This window comes from Ursus americanus, chromosome 24, assembly GCF_024610735.1.
Source record: "Ursus americanus isolate L20-20 chromosome 24, mUrsAme1.1.p, whole genome shotgun sequence".
In the NCBI taxonomy this organism is placed as follows: Eukaryota; Metazoa; Chordata; class Mammalia; order Carnivora; family Ursidae; genus Ursus; species Ursus americanus.
The window spans coordinates 40,322,722-40,346,301 of record NC_142150.1 but is presented as its reverse complement, the minus strand read 5'-3'; the positions used below and the strand labels follow the sequence as shown (position 1 = coordinate 40,346,301).

The 23,580-nt window shown below is 54.4% G+C and overlaps 3 protein-coding genes and 1 non-coding gene across 5 annotated transcripts; 1 reads left to right on the top strand and 3 right to left on the bottom strand.

Annotated features, from left to right (window-relative positions):
- Positions 1 to 76: 76 nt before the first annotated feature.
- On the bottom strand, positions 77 to 2,783 carry SAC3D1 (SAC3 domain containing 1). Its single transcript, XM_045775554.2, has 3 exons — positions 2,658 to 2,783; positions 1,923 to 2,503; positions 77 to 686 (listed from the first exon to the last, which is right to left on the bottom strand). Exons 2-3 carry the CDS (start codon positions 2,494 to 2,496, stop codon positions 184 to 186), a joined length of 1,077 nt encoding a protein of 358 aa, XP_045631510.1. The 5' UTR covers positions 2,497 to 2,503; positions 2,658 to 2,783; the 3' UTR covers positions 77 to 183.
- Positions 2,784 to 3,187: 404 nt separating this feature from the next.
- On the bottom strand, positions 3,188 to 14,087 carry SNX15 (sorting nexin 15). Its single transcript, XM_045775563.2, has 8 exons — positions 13,850 to 14,087; positions 8,793 to 8,828; positions 8,424 to 8,544; positions 7,228 to 7,343; positions 6,967 to 7,114; positions 6,506 to 6,649; positions 4,231 to 4,488; positions 3,188 to 3,935 (listed from the first exon to the last, which is right to left on the bottom strand). Exons 1-8 carry the CDS (start codon positions 13,946 to 13,948, stop codon positions 3,829 to 3,831), a joined length of 1,029 nt encoding a protein of 342 aa, XP_045631519.1. The 5' UTR covers positions 13,949 to 14,087; the 3' UTR covers positions 3,188 to 3,828.
- LOC123778534 (U6 spliceosomal RNA) lies at positions 9,079 to 9,187 on the bottom strand. The gene has a single exon (XR_006775938.2). It is a non-coding gene; the product is annotated as a U6 spliceosomal RNA (small nuclear RNA).
- A 739-nt stretch (positions 14,088 to 14,826) lies between the features above and the next one.
- On the top strand, positions 14,827 to 22,164 carry LOC123778313 (uncharacterized). 2 transcript variants are annotated; one of them, XR_006775894.2, is made up of 3 exons: positions 14,827 to 15,096; positions 16,042 to 17,051; positions 19,875 to 22,164. XR_006775894.2 is itself a non-coding variant. In XM_045775562.2 (2 exons), exons 1-2 carry the CDS (start codon positions 14,960 to 14,962, stop codon positions 16,985 to 16,987), a joined length of 1,083 nt encoding a protein of 360 aa, XP_045631518.1. In that variant the 5' UTR covers positions 14,827 to 14,959; the 3' UTR covers positions 16,988 to 17,487. The 2 variants fall into 2 exon arrangements, 1 of the variants encoding a protein (XP_045631518.1); XM_045775562.2 differs by lacking the exon at positions 19,875 to 22,164 and having other exon boundaries at positions 16,042 to 17,487.
- Positions 22,165 to 23,580: the final 1,416 nt, after the last annotated feature.

Genomic DNA, 23,580 nt, shown 5'->3' with positions numbered 1-23,580 from the left:
GTCTGGGTTCTTCTCCCCATATACCCCTATCGTGTGTCAACTCCTCCCTGCCCTCCCCTGAATAAACCAAGCAGAGTTATTGTCCCTACAAAACAAGTTCCTTTTACTGTGTAGGAATTATGAAAAAAGAAACCTGAGTGATTAGATCCAGTCCTGGGCTCTGGGAGAGGGCAGAGCTCCTCCTCATGCTGGGGACTTCGATCTGTCCACACCCTCATCTTCTTCCTCTGCCATGACCACCTCCTCCAGGGTGCGCCCTGCAAGTTTGCTCCCCACCAACACTTTGCAGGTCCCAGCAGGTGGCAGCCCTTCCTCAGTGTAGCGACCCCTGAGAAACACAACTCTTTCCTGTCCATCCAAGGGCAGTCCGTGGGCCTGGCACAGGTCCCGCGCCTCTTCGGGCCCATCCAGGGCCAGCAGGTGGACCATGAAGCCCAGAGGCAAGGTCTGGCCTTTGGGGGTGCTCAGGGCACGAGCGAGGCGGGCCAGGGCTCCCCGGCGGGCACGGCCTACGTGGCACCGGACCGCGCAGCTCTGCAGGTAGGGCAGGATCCGGAGCAGGCGGAACAGACGGGCGGCGTTGCCTTCGCGGAAGGCCGAGTCCACAGCCAGGGCCCTGCGTAGGGCCGGGCAGGAACGCAGGGCATCAGGGAGCTGCAGAACCTCATGAAGGGCCTCCACGGAGCCTGTGAGGGCAGAAGCCAGAGTGAGAACTCCTCGTCTTTCCCATCCCGGGCCACCTTCCATCCCATCCCAGCAGGCCTCCCCCGTCTCCCCTCCCAAAGGCTGGGGTCCTCAGCCAGGCCCACCTCTGGCCTGCCACCCAGCTCAACTCCGACCTTGCCCCACCTACCTTCCACTCTGGCCACGCCCTTCCCCTGGGCCAAGCTCACCTTCCCTCCCCCTTTTTTCCATCAGCCCCTTCCAGAGCCTTATCTGAATGAGTTGCCAGAGCCCCTTCAAACAGTCTGCATCCAGACTGGATCCACGAAGTGAGGCATTGTGTTTGGATGAGGGAGACAGGCCCAGAAAAGTTCACGACTTGCCTGAGGCTGTCTTAGAGTTCAAATGTAGGAGAATTTGACACAACACAATCCAAGTTTCAGACTTCAGACCCACAGCCCTTTCCCCACTTGCCCTAGCTGCGGCACAGATGAGGAGGCTGGCTCAGCGGCCCACCCCATAAGGCCTCTTCCCCGAGGACATTCTGCCTCCGCTTCCCTTCCACAAGGATCATGCACACCGGAACCTTGGGCCACTTTTGTAAACTGAGGCTTCTGACCCATTCGTGGGTTTTGAAACCAAGAACATTTTATTTTTAAATTTTTTAAAAAAGATGTCATTTATTTGTCAGAGAGAGAGAGCACAACCAGGGAGAGCGGCAGACAGAGAAAGAAGCAGGCTTCCTGCTGAGCAAGAAGCCCAATGCAGGACTTGATCCCAGGACCCTGGATCATGACCTGAGTCGAAGGCAGACGCCTAACTGAGGGAGCCACCCAGGCGTCCCCCAAGAGCATTTTATTACAATCAAATACAACAGAGTTTATTAGAATGCACCATCCATCCACAGGAAGGATCTAATATCTTGAAACTAATGTGTCAGATATATTCTTGGCTGTTTTGCAAGGGAGTTTAAAAAAGTTTGAAAATCAAACAAGGCCAGTATTTCCGCTCCAACACCGACCTCTCCACTTTTATAACCCCCCCCCCGCCGCCAAATTGAGACCCAAATATGGGAAGGGACAGGCCAGAAGGCCCACGTGGGGGTTCAGTGGCTCTTGTGCATTGCCTCGACATACATTTAGAAGGCAGGCATGGGGAGGGAGTTAATGGTGAGATAGTAAAGCTTCTCTTTCCTTCCCCGGCCTCCACTGTCCCCAAGGAGGCACCACGTCCGCCCCGCTGCCAAGACCCCGACTCACCCAGATTATAGAGCAGAAAGAGACCCTGGAAGGCGGCCTGGCGGGGATGCGGCCCGGCGCCTTGCGCGTAGCAGCGCCGCAGAGAGCCGAAGCACTCCTGCACCTGCGCCTGCAGCAGCACCGGGTCCGCCGGCCCGCGCGCCGCGTCCGGCCCCAGCCGCGCCACCACGGCCAGCAGCACGGCTAGCGCCGCCTCCAGCACCGCCGCCGCCTCGGCGTCGCCCGCGCCCTGCAGGGCCAGGTCCAGCCGCACGGCGCGCAACCGGTCCGCCACGAAGCTGGCCACCTCGGCGCAGGAGGCGTCAGCGCGCTCGGCCACCTCGCCGGCCAGGTAGCGCACGGTGGCCAGCAGCACGGACGGCGGCCGTAGCTGGCTCGGCGGGGGCCGCGCCTTGCCGGCGGCGGGTCGTTTGTACTCCTTCACGGCGCGCTGCGGATCCGCGCGGGGCGGGTCGCCGCTGCACCCCGGCGCCACCTCGAAGCGGTGCAGGCGGCCCTCCTTTTCGCGCTCGGCGCGCTCGGCGGCCGGGCACATGTCTGGGCAAGTGCCCACGGGCAGCTGGCAGGCGGCCATGGGGGCGCTGAGGGGAAAGCAGAGGCTCTCAACATTCCAGAGACCGGGGCGGCCACCCGCCCCATTCTACGCAAGGGCTGGCGGGGCCGGTCGGGGCTCGGGCGCCGGGGCGCGCGGATCCCAGCTGGGCCCCGCCTACCCGGCCACCACCGCCCTCTCACCGAGTCTTGTCCCCTCCCACAAAGCCTGGAGTAGGCCTCCCGGGACACACTGCATTGTAGCTCAGCGCCGCCACTTCCGACTCAGACGCCTCTAAAGCCTCCAGGATGCACCGCGCACAGTCCAGCCCACTCCCATGATGCACCAGATTGTAGTCCCTCCCGCAACCAATGGCTTTGCAGGAGGGGCGGGAGAGGCATGGAGCCATGCCCTCCCAGGCTTCAAGGCACCGAACCCTGAACCCTCGCTCTTATCCTTTGGGCACTTCCCCAAATGGGTAACCCCAATTTGGGTTCCTCTCCATCATCCCCTTCACCCAGTAACCTGGTTCAATCGGTCTTACTGTCATTCTCTACTCTTGTTTCCCTGGAGACTACTCTACCCGTTTTCTAGTTCAGGGGTCAGCAGACTTTTTCTGCAAAGGGCCAGAGAGTAAATGTTTTGGGATTTGCAGGTCGCAACTAGGCAACTATTCAACTCTGCTGGTGTAGTGGGAAAGCAGCCACAGACAGTATTAAGTGAATGAGTCCGATTGTTTCCAACAGAATTTTATTTTTAATACTTAGATTTCATGTAATTTTCATGTCACAGAATACTATTCTTTTGACTTTTTTTAACTATTAAAAAATGTAGAAACAATTCTACCTCATGGGCCTTACAAAAAAGGGCCCTGGGCAAGATGTGACTGCAGTGGGAAGTAGGATGCAGGAGGTATCTTACTTAGTTTGCAGACCCCTGTTCTAGATGGGTCAACCGCTAGTTTAGGACCAGGGGTGCTGCCCACACAAGACGGACAGGCAGGATCAGAAGTGTTTTGTCCCGGGCTGCCTGGGTGGCTCAGTCAGTTAAGAGTCTGCCTTCGGCCCAGGTCATGAGAGCCTGCTTCTCCCTCTCCTCCTTGCTCGTGCTCTCTCTCTCACTATCCCGCTCTCAAATAAATCTTAAAAAAAAAAAAAAAAAAATTAAAAAAAAAAAAGTGTTTTGTCCTGATTCCAAAGTGGTAGGTGTGGTCAAGGAGCTTTGAATCATTATTTGTCTCATTCTTGGTCCAGTTACATACAGAAATGACCCCTAGCGTTACAAGACCAGGATATCAGGCCAGGCCCCAGGGAGAGTAAAAGGGAGTCGCTGGCAGTGCTGGAGCTAGAGCCCTGGGTACAGGTTCACGCCCTCTCAGCAGGGGAGTTGGGACAGGTGCAGGTGCAGGATTTCTTCTGCCCTCTTCAGGTACTCGGCTGCCTTCTTCTTCACACCCTCCCGGCGGGCTGGTGATGGGTCACCTGGGAACAGAGAATGGCTCAGCTGAGATCCCTGGTTTCAGAACCCCTGGTCTAGCCCCTTACAGTTCACAGAGCATGAACATGTGTCTTTCCCCACCTCCCGGGGACTCAGATTTATGCTCCTCATTTTACAAATACGAAAACTGAGGTCACAAGAGGTAAAGAAACTGCCCAAGGTTACACGGTTGGTCAGTGATGAGCAATTCTGATCCTTGACTTGTCTTTCACTTTCCCTTCCCTTCACTCCACCGTCCGAGACTCTAGGCCTGACCTCCCACCTTGCAGCCGTACTCACCAGGAACGCCCTGTAGCAGGACGTGCACGCCGTCCCGGTAGCCCTGCAGAGCCGCAGCGTAGGCACCTGCCTTCTCATCCCGCAGAGCCTGGGTGATGAGCTCTGTGGCTTGGCTCAGATAGGCAGGGGCCGGCCGGCCTTCCTCGTCCTCTTCCTCCTCCTGCCCTCCAGGCTCCCAGGGTTCCTGGTCCAACCTTTCAGACTCTGCCTCCATCGCCGCCAGCTCACCCACATGGATGGGACTGGGGCCTGCACCTTCTACGATCAGATACGGACGACTCAGGCCAAACTGCCCTCCGTTTCCCAGGGCCGGCGGCCCATCCCCAGACCTTTCTTGCCCCGCAAAGTACCAAGCTGCCCCTGGTGGAGGGAAGCAGTCTCTGAGCAATTCGAAAGCCACTCATGAATAACAGACTAGCCATGATCGATTTAATGGTGGAGCTCCTGTGATTTTGTAAAGAACCTTCCTGATTCTTTCTCTAGGTACATATTAACATGAGTTTGTGAGGTCTGGGTCACTGGGCCTACTTTCCTCCTGACTACGGCTGATCTTTTGTAGTAGATCCAAACCCAAGAATTCCCTCCGCAAAACTGAACTGAAGGATGCTAGACCAACTAAGCCAGGCCAAGGGCAGAAACGCTCCAAACCTTGGAATGTCAGAATAATAGATTCAGAGCATCTCAGCTCTTCAACTTCAGCTGAGGACCCAACTATGAAGACAGTGGGGGGCGGGCATCCTCACATTCCGGAGAGAAGGTCTCATTCTAAACCCCAGGACTGGCCAAAAGGGGGACAAACATCCCCTCTGCAGCTTATACAAGAGAAGGCTAGAGATTTGGTCCATCTTTGGTGAAAAGGCCTTTGGAGGGAAGGTACCAGAACAGGAAGCCATGGCACACTAGTGGCCTAGAGAGGGAAGGGTGGGCAGGTCTCTAATCCCATCCCAGTGACCCCGTGAGGAGACTGGGGGCCTCCTGCAGGCAGGGAAGATGACCTCTCACTTCCCAGCTGGACATACAGCCCTTCCTGTGTTGCTCACGGAGCAGAGGGCAGAAGAGCTCTTGGGAGGCCCTAACGTGAGTACGAGAGTTCGACGCATGTGTTGAAGAGAAAGACCAGCGCCAGCTGCTTGCTGGGGGATTCTGACGCTGAGGGACTTGCTGGAGGCGCCCACAACAGGGGGGCAAGGAGATGAGGCAGCAGCTAAGCAAACTGTATTTCCAGGCTCTGGCTCAGCAAGAGCTCGGGAGTTTTCTTATGGGCCGAGGGAATGTCTGATGGGAGCTACGTTCTAGGAGTCTTGACAGGCTCCTGGCCACTGGGCACGCCAGTGACCGCGCCCCCACTTTCCCCCTAATCCCTTCTTCCCCAAGCCAGCCATGGAGGGGCTGAAGGAGCAGGGACAGCAGGAAGCAGAAGTAGAAGAGGAAAGAGTTCTCCTCCCAGGCGCACAGGGCGGTGGTGTGCAGCAGCGTAACTGGTGGAAGACTAAGGTCCCGATTTGGGTCGGACCCGGGGTGAGTGAACCCCAATGCCTGAAATCGATCACGAAGCTGAGGGTCTGCCCAGCAGGTCACCAAAGGGCCAAGAAGAAGGCCAACAAAATGGGCTTAAAAAGATGGGAGGACTCCAAACTGAAACCCTCTCATCATGAGGATCCTGAAGCAGATCAGCCGTTCCGACAGCCCAGCGGGAGGAACAGACCTTGAGAATGAAAGGGGCCACTGTCCCAGAGCCTGGGACTCTCAGCTCCAGGACCCAGACCTCCATGGGAAGAGGCGGGGGGCTTCCCCCTTCCATGGCGGGTCTGGGATGCCCCCACATGCCCGGGCCTCCCGTGGGAGGGCCTCCTGTGCTGCTCTCTGAGCCCAAGCCTCACGGCCCTGCCCAACAGGCCTCTCCTGCTTTCAGGATCTGCAGTGCGACCCCGAGCCGGCCAGGAAACCCCAGCTTGGGCTCCCAACGGACGGAACTCAAATCCTCCCAAGCCAGTGTGACCCCTGCCTGTTCCAAAGCTCTCTCAGGGAGAAGAGCCACCTCTCCCTGAGGAGATCTCCCCTTCCTTCCTCCGAGGTTGCTCACTGTCCAGCGGCACCCAGCTCGCAAACCCTGGCACCGGGCGCCTGCTTCCAGTGCTAAGGCTGCCAACTGCCCGCAGTGGGGCGACCTTCTAGGATTTACACAGGCACTACACATGCTAGTCGGTGGCTCTGCCCCCCCTCCTTGCCCCTACCTCAGCTTCTCCCCCACCCCCCGCTTGTCCCAGCTTGTTACCTTCCCTGGAGAAGGGGTCGAAGAGGGCAAGCTCAGCCTCTGTGAGGGGGCCTCGGGCAGGGGAACTGGACGCTTCCTCGGTACTCCCACAGTTAAAGAGGAGATCCAGGGCCTCCTGGGCAGGGCTGGAGGGTGGGGGATCCGCTGCGGAATAAATCATTGGGGACCTTCATGCCTGTCCTTATCATTTCCCAGCTTTCAAAATGCAATTCCCCTCTCACTAACTCCTGTGGCACCCAAGGGCATAGACGAGCCCCCTCTTCGTAAGGGTTGTACCCCTTTTACAGACTAAGAAACTACAGCCTAGACAAGGAAAATGGCCCGCTGAGAGCGTCTCAGCACGTTACTGGTAGAGGAGCTGGGACACGCCGCAGAACTTTTACTAAGCTCGCTGAGGAGGTGTGTGCCCTCCACCACCCCCACACCCCCCAGCCCCGGCTCCCTCTCCAACCCCCATGTACCTGGCACCTCCACTTCCTCAAGGCCTCTCCTCTCTGCAGGGAGCGGCTGGGGCAACCAGGGCTCCTCAGGGGGCGGTGTGGGGATCAGAGGGGGTGGCAGGATGTGCAGGTGTCTGGACAAGTCGGAGGGCCGGGTCACCTCCCCACCCTGCAGGAGAGAAGACAGGGACGGAGTGGGGTGGGGGGGTGTCTCAGGGTACAGCCCAGTGGGCAGGTAGGCTTCCCAGGAGCTGGGGACGAGGGACAAGCACGGACACGTACCCGGAAGAACTCCTTGAGCTGGGGGCTGTTGTTGAGCGCAGGGATGTGCACAGTGAAGCGAAGCAAGTCCTCGGCCCCCTTCCGCCGCTCTTCGATCACTGAGGCCTCGAACCGGCCTGCAGCCCCCCAGGACGAGGGGTGGGGAGAGAAGCAGTGATCTACACGGGTCACTTTCCTGCTTCCTCCGGAGAGGATCCCAGCAACCAGCTGCTCTCCTCCCCAGTCTGCCAGCAATCTTCCCTGGCTCCTCCCGGGAGGGGGGGGGGAGGGGGCTGGGGTGCTTGCAAGCAGGGACCAAGCTCCCTAGTCCAGTCCTCCAGGTACCAGACGTTTATGGAGCACCTACTAACGTGCTCGGTTCAGAAGGGGAATGGGAGGGAAGCAAGGTGTCTGCTCTCATGGATTCACGTCCTAGACAGGGGAGGCGGTGGGCAACCATCAAGAAACAAGATCATTTCAGATGTTCCTGATGTAATGGAGAAGTGACTTGCCCAAGGTCACACAGCAAGTAGCTCCTTTTTCACAGTCTCCCTGCTCTGTTCTAGGTATGCTGCGGAATGAGCTAACTCTGACCTAGTAGCTGGCTACACGGCCCCCAGCCTGGCGTCACCGGCCGGCAGCAACCCTTCGCCTTGTGTGAAAGAGTATCTCACGTGAGTCTAGAGACCCAAATAACAGATCGGTCCTGCCCACCAGCAACACATCATGAGCGGCGTGTGCGGTTACTAGTTTTCTTGTAGCCACGTTAAACGGAAACAGGTCAACTCAACTTTAATAATATATTCCACTTAACCCGGTATATCCAAAATAGTCTCCCTGGCACCTGTGATCAATATATAAATTATCGCCACGGTTCACCATCTATTTCACTGTGTGTTCGACCCATACGGCTGCTGCTTTGAACAGCGCAGGGCTGGAGGCGACACCAGCTCCCGGGGAGGAATTCTGGTTCTGCCACTTACAGCCAAGCCCCTTTATGACCCTGAGCCTCAGCTGCCCTGTCCTGAAAATGGGGCTAAGGAAGACGGAATGCTGAAGGGCTCCACACACACTGAAGGCTAGGCTGCTCTGAGCCTCAGTTCCCCCACGTGTGAAATGAGGCTGTCTCTAAGGGCTGGGGGTGTTGGCCCCCCATCCAGCCCCCACCAGCAGGGGTCCCCTCCATCTCTGGCCTGAATGCCTAGATCAGCACTCACCGAACACCTGGGCGCGGGGAAAGGCCGGGAACTCCTCTAGGCGGCGGAAGAGGTTGCGGTGGGTGTAGGCCAGGTCCCCGTGCAGCTTGCGGAAGTCGCTGTACCGCTTCCAGACCACCACCTGCCAGGGACACAAGCCTTGACCCCGGCTGGCAATGGTGATGGTGGAAACAGGCTTCCCCCCTCCCCAGCCTGGGCCAGCGCCTGCGTGCTTGCATGCGTGCGTGCCCGTGTGCCTGTGTGCGTGTGTGCGTGCGTGGCTTGGGGCACAGCAGCTGCTCCTCCCAGGGCCGAGGAGTTACCAGTTGTTCCTTTGCTGCTCCTGCATCTGGAACTGGGGAATGGTCCCCTTCCTCCCAGGAGCCTCACCTCTTTGACATCCTCTGGGTCCCTCTTTGAGATGAACTGAGGAAGAGAGGCAAGAACCAGGTGAGACCAGAGACTGACATCCGACACCCCATCGCCCAGTAAAATCCAGAGATGCCCCAGGTGCCTCCCAGCCCTCGTCAAAGGGGCAGTGGCCTTTGGCCGTTGGCCGCTGGTATCAAGGTGTCCTGGCTTCAAGATTTTGTGTCACCAGCAGTTTTTCTATCATGTGCTGGTTTCTTCATCTGCCAGATGGGAGGATCCCATCCAGACCCCTTGGTCCTCAGCCCAACTTTTATCCCCGTTCTTCACGAATCTGCGTGTCACCCTAGCACAGGGGCTGCGCTAATCCTCTCTGTATCATTCCAGTTTTGTATGTGTGCTGCCGAAGCCAGCACTGTCTCACTTCCCTCGAAGGGCCAAGGCCCGGCATCTCCTTCTGAAACCAAAGAACCTCCAGTCTTCTGAAGAATGAGGTTCTGTCCCAGGAGCCACTCCTTCCTTCAGTGAGAAAGTCTCTGTGGGGCTGCGGGAGAAAGCAACCCTGGGGTTGCGACCCGGGGAAGAGCAGAATGGGTCTGAGCTGGAAAGAAGGCTCTGTACTCACTATGGTATATTCGTAATAATTAGAAAATAACATTCTCCAGTGTGGACTACTTTATAGTTTTCCAAACATCTCCTCTTAATTGTCCTAGATCCGGAGGTGGCAGATACAATTAACACGCCCATTGACCAGATGAGGAAGTGGAGGCGCAGAGAGGGGACGTGACCTGTGCAAGATCGCACAGCACGTTTTGCAAATGATCTATCTGATAACGAGCTGATATCCAAAATATATAAAGAACTCCTACTCAACACCAAAAAACCAAAATAATCCAATTTAAAAATGGGCAGAGGGGGTGCCCAGGTGGCTCAGTCGGTTGAGTGTGGGTCTCTTGATTTCGGCTCAGGTCATGATCTCAGGGTCATAAGACTGAGCTCCATGCAGGGCTCCATGCTGGGCGTGGAGCCTGCTTAAGATTCTCTGTCTCTCCCACTCTCTCTGTCTCCCCCACTGGCTCGTGGAAGGAAGGAAAGGAGAGGGAGAGGACAGGACGAACACTGGTAAAGGTAACTCAATAAATATATATTAAAAAATAAATGGGCAGAGGACCTGAATAGAATTTCTCCCAAGAAGATACACAGATAAGCAACAAACACATGAAAAGATGCTTCACATCACTAAGCACCAGGGAAATGTAAATCAAAGCCACAATGAGCTTTCGCCTCCACCAGTCAGAACAAAAAGGTAAGAAATAACAAGTGCTGGTGAAACCGTAGAGAAAAGAGAACCCTCGCGCAGTGTTGGTGGGAATGTAAATCAGAGCATCACTGTGGACAACAGTGTGGGATTTACTAAAAAGTTAATAATAGAAATACCACTGGACCCAGTAATTCCACTTCTGGGGTACTTACCCAAAGAAAACAAAACCACTAATTCAAAAAGATACATGCACCCTGATGTCCACTGCAGCATTATTTACAACAGCCAAGACATGGAAGCGGTCTAAGTGTCCATCAATAGGTGAATGGATAAACAAAATGTCGTAGATCTATACCACGGAATATTACTCGGCCGTAAAAAAGAACGAAATCTTGTCATTTGTGACAAGACAGATGGACTGAGAAGGTATTATGCTACATGAAATAAGGTGGACAGAGAAAGACAAATACCACATGATTTCACTTATATATAGAATGTAAACAAAATAAATAAAACCAGAGACAGACTCCTAAAGACAGAGAATAAACTGGCGGTTGCCAGAGGGGAGGTGGATGGAGGGGTAAGTGACACAGACGAGGCGGATTAAGAGGTACAAACTTCCAGTTGTACAGTAAATAAGTCAGAGGGATGAAAAGTACAATACAGGGAATATAGTCACTAATATTGCAATAACTTTGTGTGGCGACCGAGGGTCAACTACACTCACCATAGTCAGCACTTCATAATGAACATAAATGTCGAATCGCTACGTTGTGCACCTGAAACTAACATATTATTGTATGTCAACTATACCTCAGTTAAAAGTTTTTTTAAAAAGTCACAAACCAAGTAAGAGGGACTGTTAGGGCTGAAACCCTGGCCGTTCCTTTTCACAATAGACTCAGCCTGAAATATCTTGGGTAAAAGAAACTAGATTTAAAAACTGTTGAGGAATATATATCCCTGACAAAGGAGTCCTATCCAGAATATATAAAGAACAATAGATGAACACTAAAAAGTCAAACAATTCAACTTTTAAAATTGGGCAAAATATTTGAGCAGGCACCTCCCACAAAAGGTGTCTGAATGGCCAATCAGATTATGAGAATATGCTCGACATCATCAGTCGTCAGAGAAATGCAAACTACACTCCAGTGAGATAGTACGCGACCCACCCACCTAAAATGCCAAAAACTGAAGGTGCTGATGATACCAAGTGCTGGTGAGAATGGGAGTATAAAACGGTACTTTGGAAAGTACCGCTTTGGAAAACCGGTTCTTCTTCTTCTTCTTTTTTTAATGATTTTATTTTTAAATAATCTCTACACCCAATGTGAGACTGGAACTCACGATCCCGAGATCAAGAGTCACACATTCCACCGACTGAGCCGGCTAGGTGCCCCTGACGTTGGTATTTTAAAGAGATGACCTAGATAAAAGAACCTGGAAAGGACCAGGTCGCACAATTACATTTCAGAGGCACAAGGACAAGCCTTTGGAGATAAATAGGGAATTGGGATTGGTTTAGGGATTGGTAAAAAAGACTGGCAGATTTTGAATTTTCTGGAGCCACACCTGAGTCCTGTGAAGATTCAAGGTGTAAAACAAGGACAGCTGTTTTTAATTCCTCAGGGAATTGGCTTGCCACCTAAAAGATATCAAAAGACTGACACATCCATCTATGTTGGAAAGTTTTTCTGTCCTTTTGGGTACATTTAGCAGAGGGGTGAAGCCCAAAAAAAAAAGTTCTAATCAGGTCTCAATATCAACCACCAACCTGGCCAACTTCCAACCACAGAGCTCCGTAAACACTCTTCTAAATATTTTGTCAGTTTCAGCTAGGACCAACAGCAAACAGCGCCCGGAACAACTACACATGTAGCTATCAAATGACCCAGCAATTCCGCTCTTAGGTACATACCAAGAAAAAATGGGTGTACATGTCCATAAAAAGACTTGTACATGAATGTTCATACAATTCTACTTGTAACAACTACAAAATGTTTTAGACACAACCCAAATGTCCAACAACAGGAGAATGAATAAAGAAATGGTGGTATATTTCTACAGGGGACTACGATCACATAGCAATAAAAAAGAACACACTACTTACACGTGCAACAGGGATGAATTCCAAAAACATTACATAGAGAGTGAAAAAGGCCAGACACAAGCGAGTATTTTCTGTGTCATGATTTCATTCGGATGAGGTTCAACAGACAAAACTAATCTACAGTGACAGAAGTCAGGACAGTGGTTACTTCTGTGAGAGAACTATAGATCGGAAAGATAAGAGAGTCTCTGGGGTGAGGAGAGTGTCTGTCTCCTGATCTGAGCATTACCTGCGCAGATACATACATAGGTAAAAATTACCGAGCTCTGTACGCTTATATAAATGGTGTCTCAGTGTAAACAATTTATAAGGGGAAACAACGAAAAACTGAGGAATCCCAGCAAGTGACTTGCGGAACTGTGTGTAAATAATAGACTAGATACTCATATCTGCTTTTAAATGTAGGGTTTACCTGCAAGGACAAATAAGGAACTGGAAGCATTGGTTGTCAACAAGATGGCAGACGAATGGGGATGGTAAAGGAGGGAAAACTATTTCTCTTTCAAAGTTATTAAAGATTTTATTTATTTATTCGACAGGAAAGAGACAGCCAGTGAGAGAGGGAACACAAGCAGGGGGAGTGGGAGAGGAAGAAGCAGGCTCCCAGCGGAGGAGCCTGATGTGGGGCTCGATCCCAGAACGCCGGGATCACGCCCTGAGCCGGAGGCAGACGCTTAACCGCTGCGCCACCCAGGCGCCCCTCTCTTTCAAAGTTATAAAAACATATGGAAGTTATGCACGTTACTTGCTTACAAACCAACAGAAAGATTTTATAGGAAAAGGGTACAGACCCTTCCCACCCCCCAGTCTGGTCTTCCTAGGGACTATCTGTGTGTGTGTGTGTGTGTGTGTGTGTGTGTGTGTGTGTGTGTTGGGGGGGGCAAGGGAAAGACATAAAAGATATGGGAAAATTTTTAAACATCTAGGATTCTGCACTTAAATCACTTTGGAAGTGTCTTTGTGGGTTTGCTTCCCTTTAACAACTAATGCACAGTTTAATAGTTGCCTAGTTTAAAATTCTAAAGGTACAAAACAACTTACAGTGAAAAGTCTTCCCCCAACCAGTTCTCCTATATCATTCTACAGATATTCTTTTATACTCTTTCTGTTTTTAAATTCTTCACATAGCTTCCCCCATGTATCTATAAAATCTGCTTCTAACGTTGTTACTGCTTCCTAATCAACTTCGGTCTTTCTCTGCTGACTTCCAGCTGTGACTGAAGCTAGAGACTTGCTCTTGAAAATTTCTCTTGAGCTGTATGAATTTTTAAAGTCATAGTTTTTTTTTTTAATTAAAAATTAAACTTTTAAAAAGGGCTCTTAGGTAAATATCAAACAAACCAGATAACACAACTTACTCCAAGAGATTGGAGAACTAACTAATATTTGGACTGAGCCAGAGTTTTCGTGTTAACTTAAATAAATTCACAGCCTGCTCTGCAGGCACCACACTTTGGGCGTGGGAACCCACCCCTCCCACTCCGAGAACTGCCGTCCACGCCCTTTTAAAAGGACAGCGCCCTCCCAGGGCCGCACCCCCTGATGGCTAAAGAAGTAAACGAAGCCTCCTTCGGCAACCTCCCCTTAAAGGGAAATCCATTTCTGTCGTCTAAAAAGGGAGCGTCCAGCAGTGCCTTGCCTTAAGGTAAAACACTGCCCCGCTCCTGTTAAAAGGGTAAAGGTCCCTGCCGGGCCCCACCTCACCTGCGCGGTCACTTTATACTCAGTGTAGCCCTTGGGGTGGGTCCGGGGGTCGGAGACTGTGTAGTGCCGCAGGAAGTCGTCCTTCGCCTGGCGGGACATGGCAACCGAGCCGGAGTGGAGCTGACCGCCGGCTTCGGCCTCCTCCACGCCGCCCCCGCCCCTCCGGGTCAGTCTCCGCCAGCCACTGCCTCTCCGGAGCCTGCGCCCTCCAGCCTCGGGCCCAGGGAGCTGGTCGCAAGTGACGGCGCAGTTCTCGGCCTCGGCGTTTGGCCAGGGAGCGTCTAAAAAGTTCTCGGTGGCTGGTAAAGCGTGAACTAGGTGATTTAAGAGTTAAGGACTGGGGAGGCTGATCACTGGGCTCCGAGCAGTGTTCAAGCCCGCCCCATCCAACGTGTCTAAACGACTTCTTTTCTGCTTCCCAGTACCTTTCTCTCATCCCCTCCCCCCAACTTTTATTGTGTTCAGCGTGCCAGATGTGGCCAAATCATTTCCCTGTCTCCCTCCATCGGATTCGCTAATTCATGTTTTCTGCAAGGGTAGGGGAAGCAAAAAGAACCCCAGAGAAGCGGGATGGCTTCACAGGTTTTGAAGTCACACTTCTTACCAGCTGTATGAGTTTCCTTTAACTTAAGTTTCTCATCTCTAGGGTGTTGATAGTGTTTATAATAGGGGATGTTTATGATAGAATCTACTTCAGAGGATGATGCTTTTTTCCCCTTCTTGGTCTGCCCAGCATCCCGCCCCCAACGTCTCTGTTAGCACCATATCTTTGTTTGGAGGTAGTTCTCTTTAGGTGTAGCCCTTCAGCCTCCTACCCCAGAATCCAAAGATGCCAGTGTTGGGCTGGCCGAGAAAAAGGGGCCAAGACACCCAAGATAACCGACTCTCCCGCCAAGATTTAAATCAAAACCTAGGCGGGAAACCGAAACCTGTCCTACCGACTTTCCTCACCCCCCAGCAGTACCCAATGAAAACCCTCGCTGCCTTGCCCTGGGCACGACTTCTCCAACTCACTGCTCTTTCCTAAGTTGCGGAACCTCGCCCGAGGGTGCTTGCAATAAAGTTCATCCCTTGAACCCTGTTTGCCTTGCGGTCTTGATTTCATTGGCGATGAGAAAAAAACTAACATTTGGTGCAGAAACCCGGGAGGAGATCGAGCCCCTGCTTCGGCACGGAGGCTCTCTCCTCCTCTCAAGCGGACTGGGACCCCTCTCTCCCTCTCTAAACATCTCTCGGAACTTGCTGTGGTGAGTGTTCCCTGGTCCCCGATCCTCCTCCGGCACACCCTGTCCTAATCGCGGCCGCGTCAGGGCGAGCCGCCCCCCTCCGGCCACCTGGTGGCCCTCATAGTTCCGGAGGAATCGGGAGACGTCCCCATTCCGGGCTACTACCCTCCCCTCCGAACCGCGACTCAGCACACGGACGAAGGGACGCCTTCCTCCGTGCCCTGGGTTGATAGGCGAAGGGGCCACGGGAACCTCCCATTCCAAATTTGACCCTAAAACTCCCCTGGGCTGTCTCCTGGACAATCTTCGAACCCTAAAATTGGATCAGGACCTACGAAGGCGACGCCTCATACATTACTGTACTGTCGCTTGGCCCCAATGTCAATTGGACAACCAATCACAATGGCCCCCCGAAGGCACCTTCCATTATCAGGTGCTCGTGGATCTTGACAACCTCTGTAGACGCCAAGGCAAATAGTCCGAGGTCCCCTGTGTCCAGGCTTTCTGGGCCTTACGCTCTCAGCCTTCACTATGCTCCCGCTGCTCGACCTCTCAGGCCCTCCTCGCCCTCTCTCCCCCTCCAACCCTTCCGCCTACAGCTCCCAAGGACCCTGATCCACCCTCTCTCTCTCCTCTCTCTGAACTTCCTGAGAACCTCTCGGCCGCCCCCCCCCAAGGACCCCCCTCGTACCTCCACCCCCCCTTACCATCCCGTTCCTCAGCCGCCTGTATCCCCTAATCCTCCGCAGACCCCAGAGCCGTCCCCAGCTCCGGCTACTCCAACGGCTCCTGAAGTTCTACCCCTCCGGACCACCACCGAGCCCCGCTCACCCCCACTCTCTCTCTTCACCTCCCATCTCCACTCATACCCAGTCCCGGAATCCTTCCCCCGACCTGGTTTGTCCCCTGAGGGAGGTCCCCGGGGCCGAGGGGGTCATCCGAGTCCATGCACCCTTCTCCCTGCAGGACCTCTCCCAAATCGAAAAGCGCCTGGGCTCTTTTTCAGCCAACCAAGGTAATTTCATCAAAGAATTCCAGTATTTGGCCCAGGCCTACGACCTTACCTGGCACGACTTACATGTTGTCCAGACCACCACCCTCACCACCGAGGAGAGGGAACGTATCCAGGCTGCCGCCCGAGAGCATGCTGACCAGGTTCATCTTACCGACGCCACCGTGTCGGTCGGCGCTCAGGCGGTCCCAGCCGTGGAACCAGGCTGGACTATCAGAACGGACAAGATGGCCACAACGCCGCCACCGCATGGTCCAGTGCCTCATCGCCGGGATGAGGGCGGCCTCCAATAAAGCTGTACATTATGATAAGATCAGGGAAATCGTTCAGACCCCTGACGAGAACCCCGCTGTATTCCTTAACCGGCTAACCGAGGCCTTGACCCAATTCACCCGTCTAGATCCGTCCTCTCCGGCGGGGGCCACGGTCCCAGCCACTCACTTTATCTCCCAGTTGGCACCAGATATTCGGAAAAAATTTAAGAAGGCCGAGGAGGGCCCCCAGACCCCCATTTCCGACCTGGCGAAAATGGCATTTAAGGTCTTTAATTCCCGAGAGGAGGCGGCTGAGCTTAAACGGCAGGCCAGGCTCCAGCAGAAGGTTCAGCTACAGACCCAGGCCTTGGTAGCGGCCCTGCGGTCGGCTGGCTCCGGGAGCCAGCAGAGGGTGGCAGCCAACCGTACCCCACCAGGGGCATGCTTCAAATGCGGAGCTGAGGGACACTGGGCTCGTCAATGTCCCAACCCAAAGACGCCCACCCAACTGTGTCCTCAATGCCACATGATGGGGCATTGGAAATCGGACTGCCCTAACCTCCGGGGATCCTTGGCGCCTCTACGTGGGGGCAACCCTGAGATGGTAAGTCCGGCCTTCCAGCTACTCGGGTTGGAGGACGACTGACGGAGCCCAGACTCGGACACCCCTCTCACCCAGGCCGAGCCCAGGGTCACGGTCCAGGTAGCGGGTAAGTCCATCTTCTTTCTGCTGGACTCGGGGGCTACCTACTCAGTTCTGCCATCCTACTCGGGACCTACGCGAACCTCACCGGTCACTGTCACGGGGATCGATGGGACCTCCTCCTCTCCCAGGGTGACCCTTCCCCTTACTTGCAGCCTGGATGGTTTCCCCTTCTCCCACTCGTTCCTCGTAATTCCCTCTTGTCCGGTCCCCCTACTGGGAAGGGATATCCTCCAAAAACTGCAGGCCACCATTCATCTCTCTCCCTCCCCCTCGACCTCAGAATGCCTCGTCTTACCCCTCCTTCCTGCCCATCCGACCCCCGCCCCAGATAACCTTCCTGCAGTGGATCCCCAGGTCTGGGACACCTCTAAACCCATCATTGCATCCCACCATGCCCCTGTTAAAATACAGCTAAAAGATAACTCCAAGTTCCCCTCCCAAGCACAGTTTCCCATTTCCCTGACTCACCGTCAGGGTCTCAAGCCTATCATAGACCGGCTGAGACGGCAGGGGCTCCTGATCCCCATCAGCTCCCCCTGTAACACCCCTATCCTGCCAGTCCGTAAACCCTCGGGGGCCTACCGACTGGTGCAGGACCTGCGGCTCATTAATGAGGCTATAGTCCTGCTTTATCCGGTCGTCCCCAACCCGTATACCCTATTGTCTCATGTCCCGTCTAACACTTCTCACTTTACTGTATTAGACTTAAAGGATGCCTTCTTTACTATCCCCCTGCACCCTGGCTCCTACTTCCTCTTTGCCTTTACCTGGGAGGACCTGGACACACATGTCTCCGGGCAGCTGACCTGGACAGTCCTGCCTCAGGGATTCTGAGACAGTCCCCATATTTTTGGTCAGGCGTTGGCCACTGACCTGCAGCAGTGTGCCCTTAAGGCCAGTACCCTGCTACAATATGTGGATGATCTCCTCCTCTGCAGCCCCTCTCTCTCCTTATCCCAGGAAGACACCTCTACCGTACTCAATTTCCTGGGGGGCAAAGGGTACCGGGTCACCCCTTCAAAGGCCCAACTGTGCACCCCCTCAGTCACGTAGCTGGGTATCTTCCTGACTCCCACCTCTAAGTCCCTTACCGGGGACCGCATCCACCTCCTCCGGGAACTCCAGCCTCCTCAAACCGCGGAGGAAATTCTCTCCTTTCTTGGGCTTGTAGGATTTTTCAGACATTGGATTCCAAATTTCTCGATCCTGGCCCGACCTTTATACCAAGCGGCCAAGGAGACCCCCCAGGGTCCTCTCACTGACCCCACTTCAGTCCGGCACTTGTTCTCCAAGCTGCGGGACTACCTCACCGCCGGACCAGTCCTGGCGCTACCTGACTGCTCTAAACCCTTCCACCTGTTCACCGATGAGCGCTCCGGCTCAGCCACTGGCCTCCTAGCCCAACCAGCGGGGCCCACATACAGGGCCGTGGCCTACCTATCTAAACAGTTAGACACCACCACCCGAGGATGGCAGCCCTGCCTCCGAGCACTGGCGGCCGCCGCCTCTCTGACCAAGAAGGCCCTCAAACTTACTCTGGGACAGTCCCTCGTAGTCTACTCTCCCCACGGACTCATGGATCTCCTCAGCCACCGATCCCTGGCCCAGTTAACCCCCTCCCGCCTGCAACTGTACCATCTGCTATTCGTCGAAAATCCGCAAATTTCCCTCTCTGCCTCCCCTCGCTTAAATCTTGCTACTTTTTTTGCCTGCACCCTCGCTCACCCCTGAACCCACTCATTCCTGCCCGCAACTCCTGGAGGACCTCACTCCCTCTCACCCAGGGCTCTCTGATCAGCCGTTGCCTAACCCTGACCGCGTGCTCTTCGTGGACAGCAGCTCCCTCCTGGCCTTGGACGGCCAAAGACATGCCACCTATGCTGTAGTCACCTCGGAGGCAGTAATAGAAACAGCTCCCCTTCCTATCGGGACCACCTCCCAGAAGGCTGAGCTTATAGCTCTCACCAGGGCGCTACACCTGTCTAAGGGACAGCGAGTCACTATATACACGGACTCCAAGTACGCCTATCTCATAACTCACACCCACTCCGTCCTTTGGCAGGAGCGGGGGTTCCTGACCACCAAGGGCACTCCTATAGTTAACGGGCCTCTCATTGCCAAATTACTCGAGGCCCTTAGCTTGCCCACCGAGGTAGCAGTAGTCCACTGCCGTGGCCACCGGACCTCCAAGGACCCGGTCTCCCAAGGCAATAACAGGGCAGACTTAGTGGCCAGGCAAACGGCCCTGAACACCTCTTTGGCTCCGATCTTCTTCCTCAACACCCCCCACCGGCCTTCTTACTCTGAAAAGGAGGTGCAAACCCTCCAAGGCCTAGGGGGAAAACCCGGAGACAAGGGATGGATCTACATCCAGAATAAAATTGCCCTGCCAGAAAACATAGCTCACACCCTAATCACAGACATTCACCAGTCTCTCCACATTGGCCCAAAGGCCCTCCACCAGTTCCTGCAACTTCTTTTTCACCACCCTTCCTTATCTCGGGTAACTGAGACCGTTCACAGAGCCTGTAAAACCTGTTCGGCCGTAAATGCACAGGGCAGAATCCGCAGACCAGGGCCCAACCATCAACTCCGTGGCCATCAGCCAGGAGAAGACTGGCAACTGGACTTCACTCATATGCCCCGTCACAGAACCTTCGATACCTGTCAACTCTGGTCGATACATTCACAGGCTGGATCGAGGCATATCCCACAGCCCGAGAGCGGATACAGTGGCCACAATTCTCATTGAGCACATCATTCCGAGATTCGGACTACCCCGAACTCTGCAGTCAGACAACGGACCTGCTTTCATCTCCCCCAACAGGTGGCAGAGAGTCTCAACATCACCTGGAAACCACATCCCCTACCACCCTCAATCGTCGGGTAAGGTAGAAAAAGCCAACGGGTTCCTCAAGGCACAGCTCACCAAACTGACCTTGGAAACCCGTCTTTCGTGGCCCACACTCTTGCCCCTGGCCCTCACCAGGCTTAGGGCAACCCCTCGCAGACCCTCAGGGTTGAGCCCATTTGAGCTGCTGTACGGCCGACCCTTCCTTATAAGCCATAACCTCCCAGCCGTTCCCCCACCTCTCCTGTCCTACCTGCCTTACCTTCCCTCCTGCGGGCTCTCCTGAGGGCCCATGCTGATGCTGTCATCCCTGCCCCGAACGACCATGACCATAAGGAAGCCCCCCTTCAAGGGCTATTCCCAGGGGACCAGGTCCTCCTCAGAAATCTGCACCCAGGCTCCTTGCAGACACGATGGACAGGGCCTCATACTGTCATCCTTACCACCCCAACCGCGGCAAAACTGCTGGGGCACCAGGCGTGGGTACACATCAACAAACGGGCGACTGCAGGTAATGACTGGACCTCTCAGATGGTGGGCCCTACCAAACTTCGCTTGTACGGGCTCCTCCCTCTGGTTCTCCTGAGCCCCCTGACCCAAGCGACAGAATGTGAATGCATGCGTGGCAGCGGACGCACAAGGTACTTCCAGTCATTCACCTATATGCCTAGTAAATGCTATGCAGGAAAGTCCCCATATACCTGCACATCTGTCCACGCCCCAGGAAGAACCTTCTGGATGTCTGACTTCACTGAAAGGTACAGTCACCCTTGCGACACTTACCCCAAGACGGGGAAGGTCTGCTGGACATATCTGGCCCAGATAGGACTCTCCGACGGAGGAGGGGTTCAGGACCAGGCCGGCCGTAACCAAAGCCGGCAAATAGTCAGGAGGTTACATGAGCAACACAAGCCCAGGCCTATTCCACCTACAAGGGAATCAGTCTCGACAGCATCCAGAAGGTTCCCACCACTGAGCAACTGACAGTGGTCCTTTTAAACTACAGCTATAACCTGTGGCGGAACGTCTCTCAGGACCGCGACTGCTGGATCTGTTTCCCCTTCTCTACTCTCTCTAACATTGTGGGGATACCCATTCCAACCCAGTGGCCCCTCCCCAATTCCACCATCGACAATAAGACAGTCCACATTGGACCCATTGGAGGGACCATACCAATCCTTAATCTTTCCTCCACCATCGACACCCTCACCCCTACACCCTCACCCCTTGCACCGCCAACATCACCTCCTCCCTTCCTTACTGCACTCCCTCGGGGGTGTTCCTCTCGTGCCCCAAGGGAATCTATCGCTGCCTGACTACTAATGACTCCCTAGACAGTGTATTTATCCTATATCCCCATCTACCAACATCTACTCCCATTCCCAACTCCTGTCCATACTATTCCCCCACCGCCGGGGGGGGGGGGGGGGGCGTATTCCTTCCCCTGCTGATAGGGGCGGGCTTAACCACTGGGGTGGCGATGGGAGCGGCTGGGCTTGGGACGTCAATAAATTTCTACTATAAACTCTCCCAAGCACTCAACGATGACATGGAACGGATCGCCGACTCCCTTACTGCCTTACAGACCCAGATCACCAGTTTAGCTGCCATTGCCCTACAAAACCGATGCGCCCTGGACCTCCTGACCGCCAAAAACGGAGGAACCTGCCTCTCCCTAAAGGAGGAGTGCTGTTATTTTGTCAACCAGTCGGGTATAGTCACCTCCAAGATCCGGGAACTCAAGGACCGGATCCGAGCAAGGCGCCAAGACACCTCCATATGGGGCCTAGACCCCCATACCTGGGTAACGTGGCTTCTCCCTTTAGCGGGACCCCTCTGCTTAATCCTCCTGCTAATCTCGGTTGCCCCCTGCCTTATTCAGCATATACAGGAACGCTTGCGGGAAGTAACTCGGGTGTCAGTCAACCAACTGCTCCTATAGCCCTATTCTCGCCTGCCCACCTCCGACTACCCCTATGATGACGCCCGACCGTCAGCAGGAAGTAGCCAGAATGGAGTCGACGCCCCCGATACCATTATATAAAACAAAAGGTCGGAATGTTGGGCTGGCCGAGAAAAAGGGGCCAAGACACCCAAGATGGCCGACTTTCCCGCCAAGATTTAAACCAAAACGTAGGCGGGAAACCGAAACCCGTCCTAGTGACTTTCCCCACCCCCAGCAGTACCCAATAAAAACCCTCGCTGCGTCGCCCTGGGCTCTTTCCTGAGTCGCGGAACCTCGCCCGAGGGTGCTTGCGATAAAGTTCATCCCTTGAACCCTGTTTGCCTTGCGGTCTTGATTTCATTGGCGACAAGAAAAAAACTAACAGCCATCTCGTTTCCTTGCCCCAGGTCCTGGGTGGGGGTGGGGGACTCTCTCCTGAAGCCTGAATCTTGAGTTTCTTGAGTGAGGGACAGAGGGCCTGGCAAGGGGACCGGTTTGTTCCTGGTGTGCAGTGTTGGCTGCGGGTTTAGCTGCCCAGCCTCTGGACACGCTGCTTTCCAAACCTGGTGTCCGGCATCCTGAGACCTCCGTCGGGATGCTGTGAGTTCTTAGTATCCTTCCAAGAACCGTCCGTTCTGCTGAAGGCAGTTATGATGCATGTCTGGGGCAGACCGTTGAGGACAGCGACGGATACCACGACCGCCAGCTTGTGAAGCCTCAAAGTGGTAGTGTGGGTGAAGCACTCAAGGGCTCGTGGCCACTCTTACAGTGGACACTGTACGGCCGGTTTCCAGAAAGAGACAAAGCCAACTCCCAAATGAGACTCATGGAAGCTCAGACACAGGGTAGATTATCCAGGAGGTGTTTGGGAGGAGGCTTAGATGGGGTGGCATCCCCTTGAACAACACACACCTCTAGGACCCCTTTTAGACATCACTTCTGCTCTCTCAAGCTCTCCTGGCAGGACTGGCCGTCTTCTTGCCCATCATTCCCTCCCCTCCCTGACCCTGCAGCTCCCAATTCTCTCTTCTCTTCTTTTGCTCTGTCCCCTCCAAGCCCATTCCTTTCTAGATCAGTTTGTGCCCCCCCCCCCCCCAACTCCAACTCCACCATTGCCATCACCGGGAGAAGCAAACAGAAGAGCCCTCTTAGCTGGCAGGAGGCAAGAGGAAAGCTGCAAATACACAGCCGCCAGCCCGGCCCCCCACATTCCCACCCCCACCGGGCTGACCACAGGATGGAGGCTTGCTGCCACAGCTCAGACCCCCCCCCCCCCATCCACAGGCCTTGGTAATGAGTATAACCTTGTTATTTCCTTGTCTTCAGCCATGCAGAAATCACATTTTAAATCAAGACTGCTGCTTCCTAGGGGCCCCCAGGAGGACTTGAACCCTGGGGTGATTCAGCGGGATCAGTGCATGGCTGAGTTCATGTTGGTTGGGTGTGCTTGAGCTCCTGCCGGTTCAAATAATGAACATGATGGCTAACATTCTGCTTGCGACACACGAGACACCCACCCGTTTGGTCCTTGTCCCACCCTTAGCAGGTGGGCGCCTTATCTTTCCCCAGATGGGGACACCGAGGCACAAACGTGAGGCGCTTGCTCAGCATCATCCAGGGAGTGGGCTGGGCTTTGGCTCTGGAGCCTGGGTGGGTTCACTCACCACAGGGTTTGGGTAGCACGGGGACGACCGTGTCTGTCTTGAGCAGAGGACAGGGCAGGCGGTTTTGATTTTC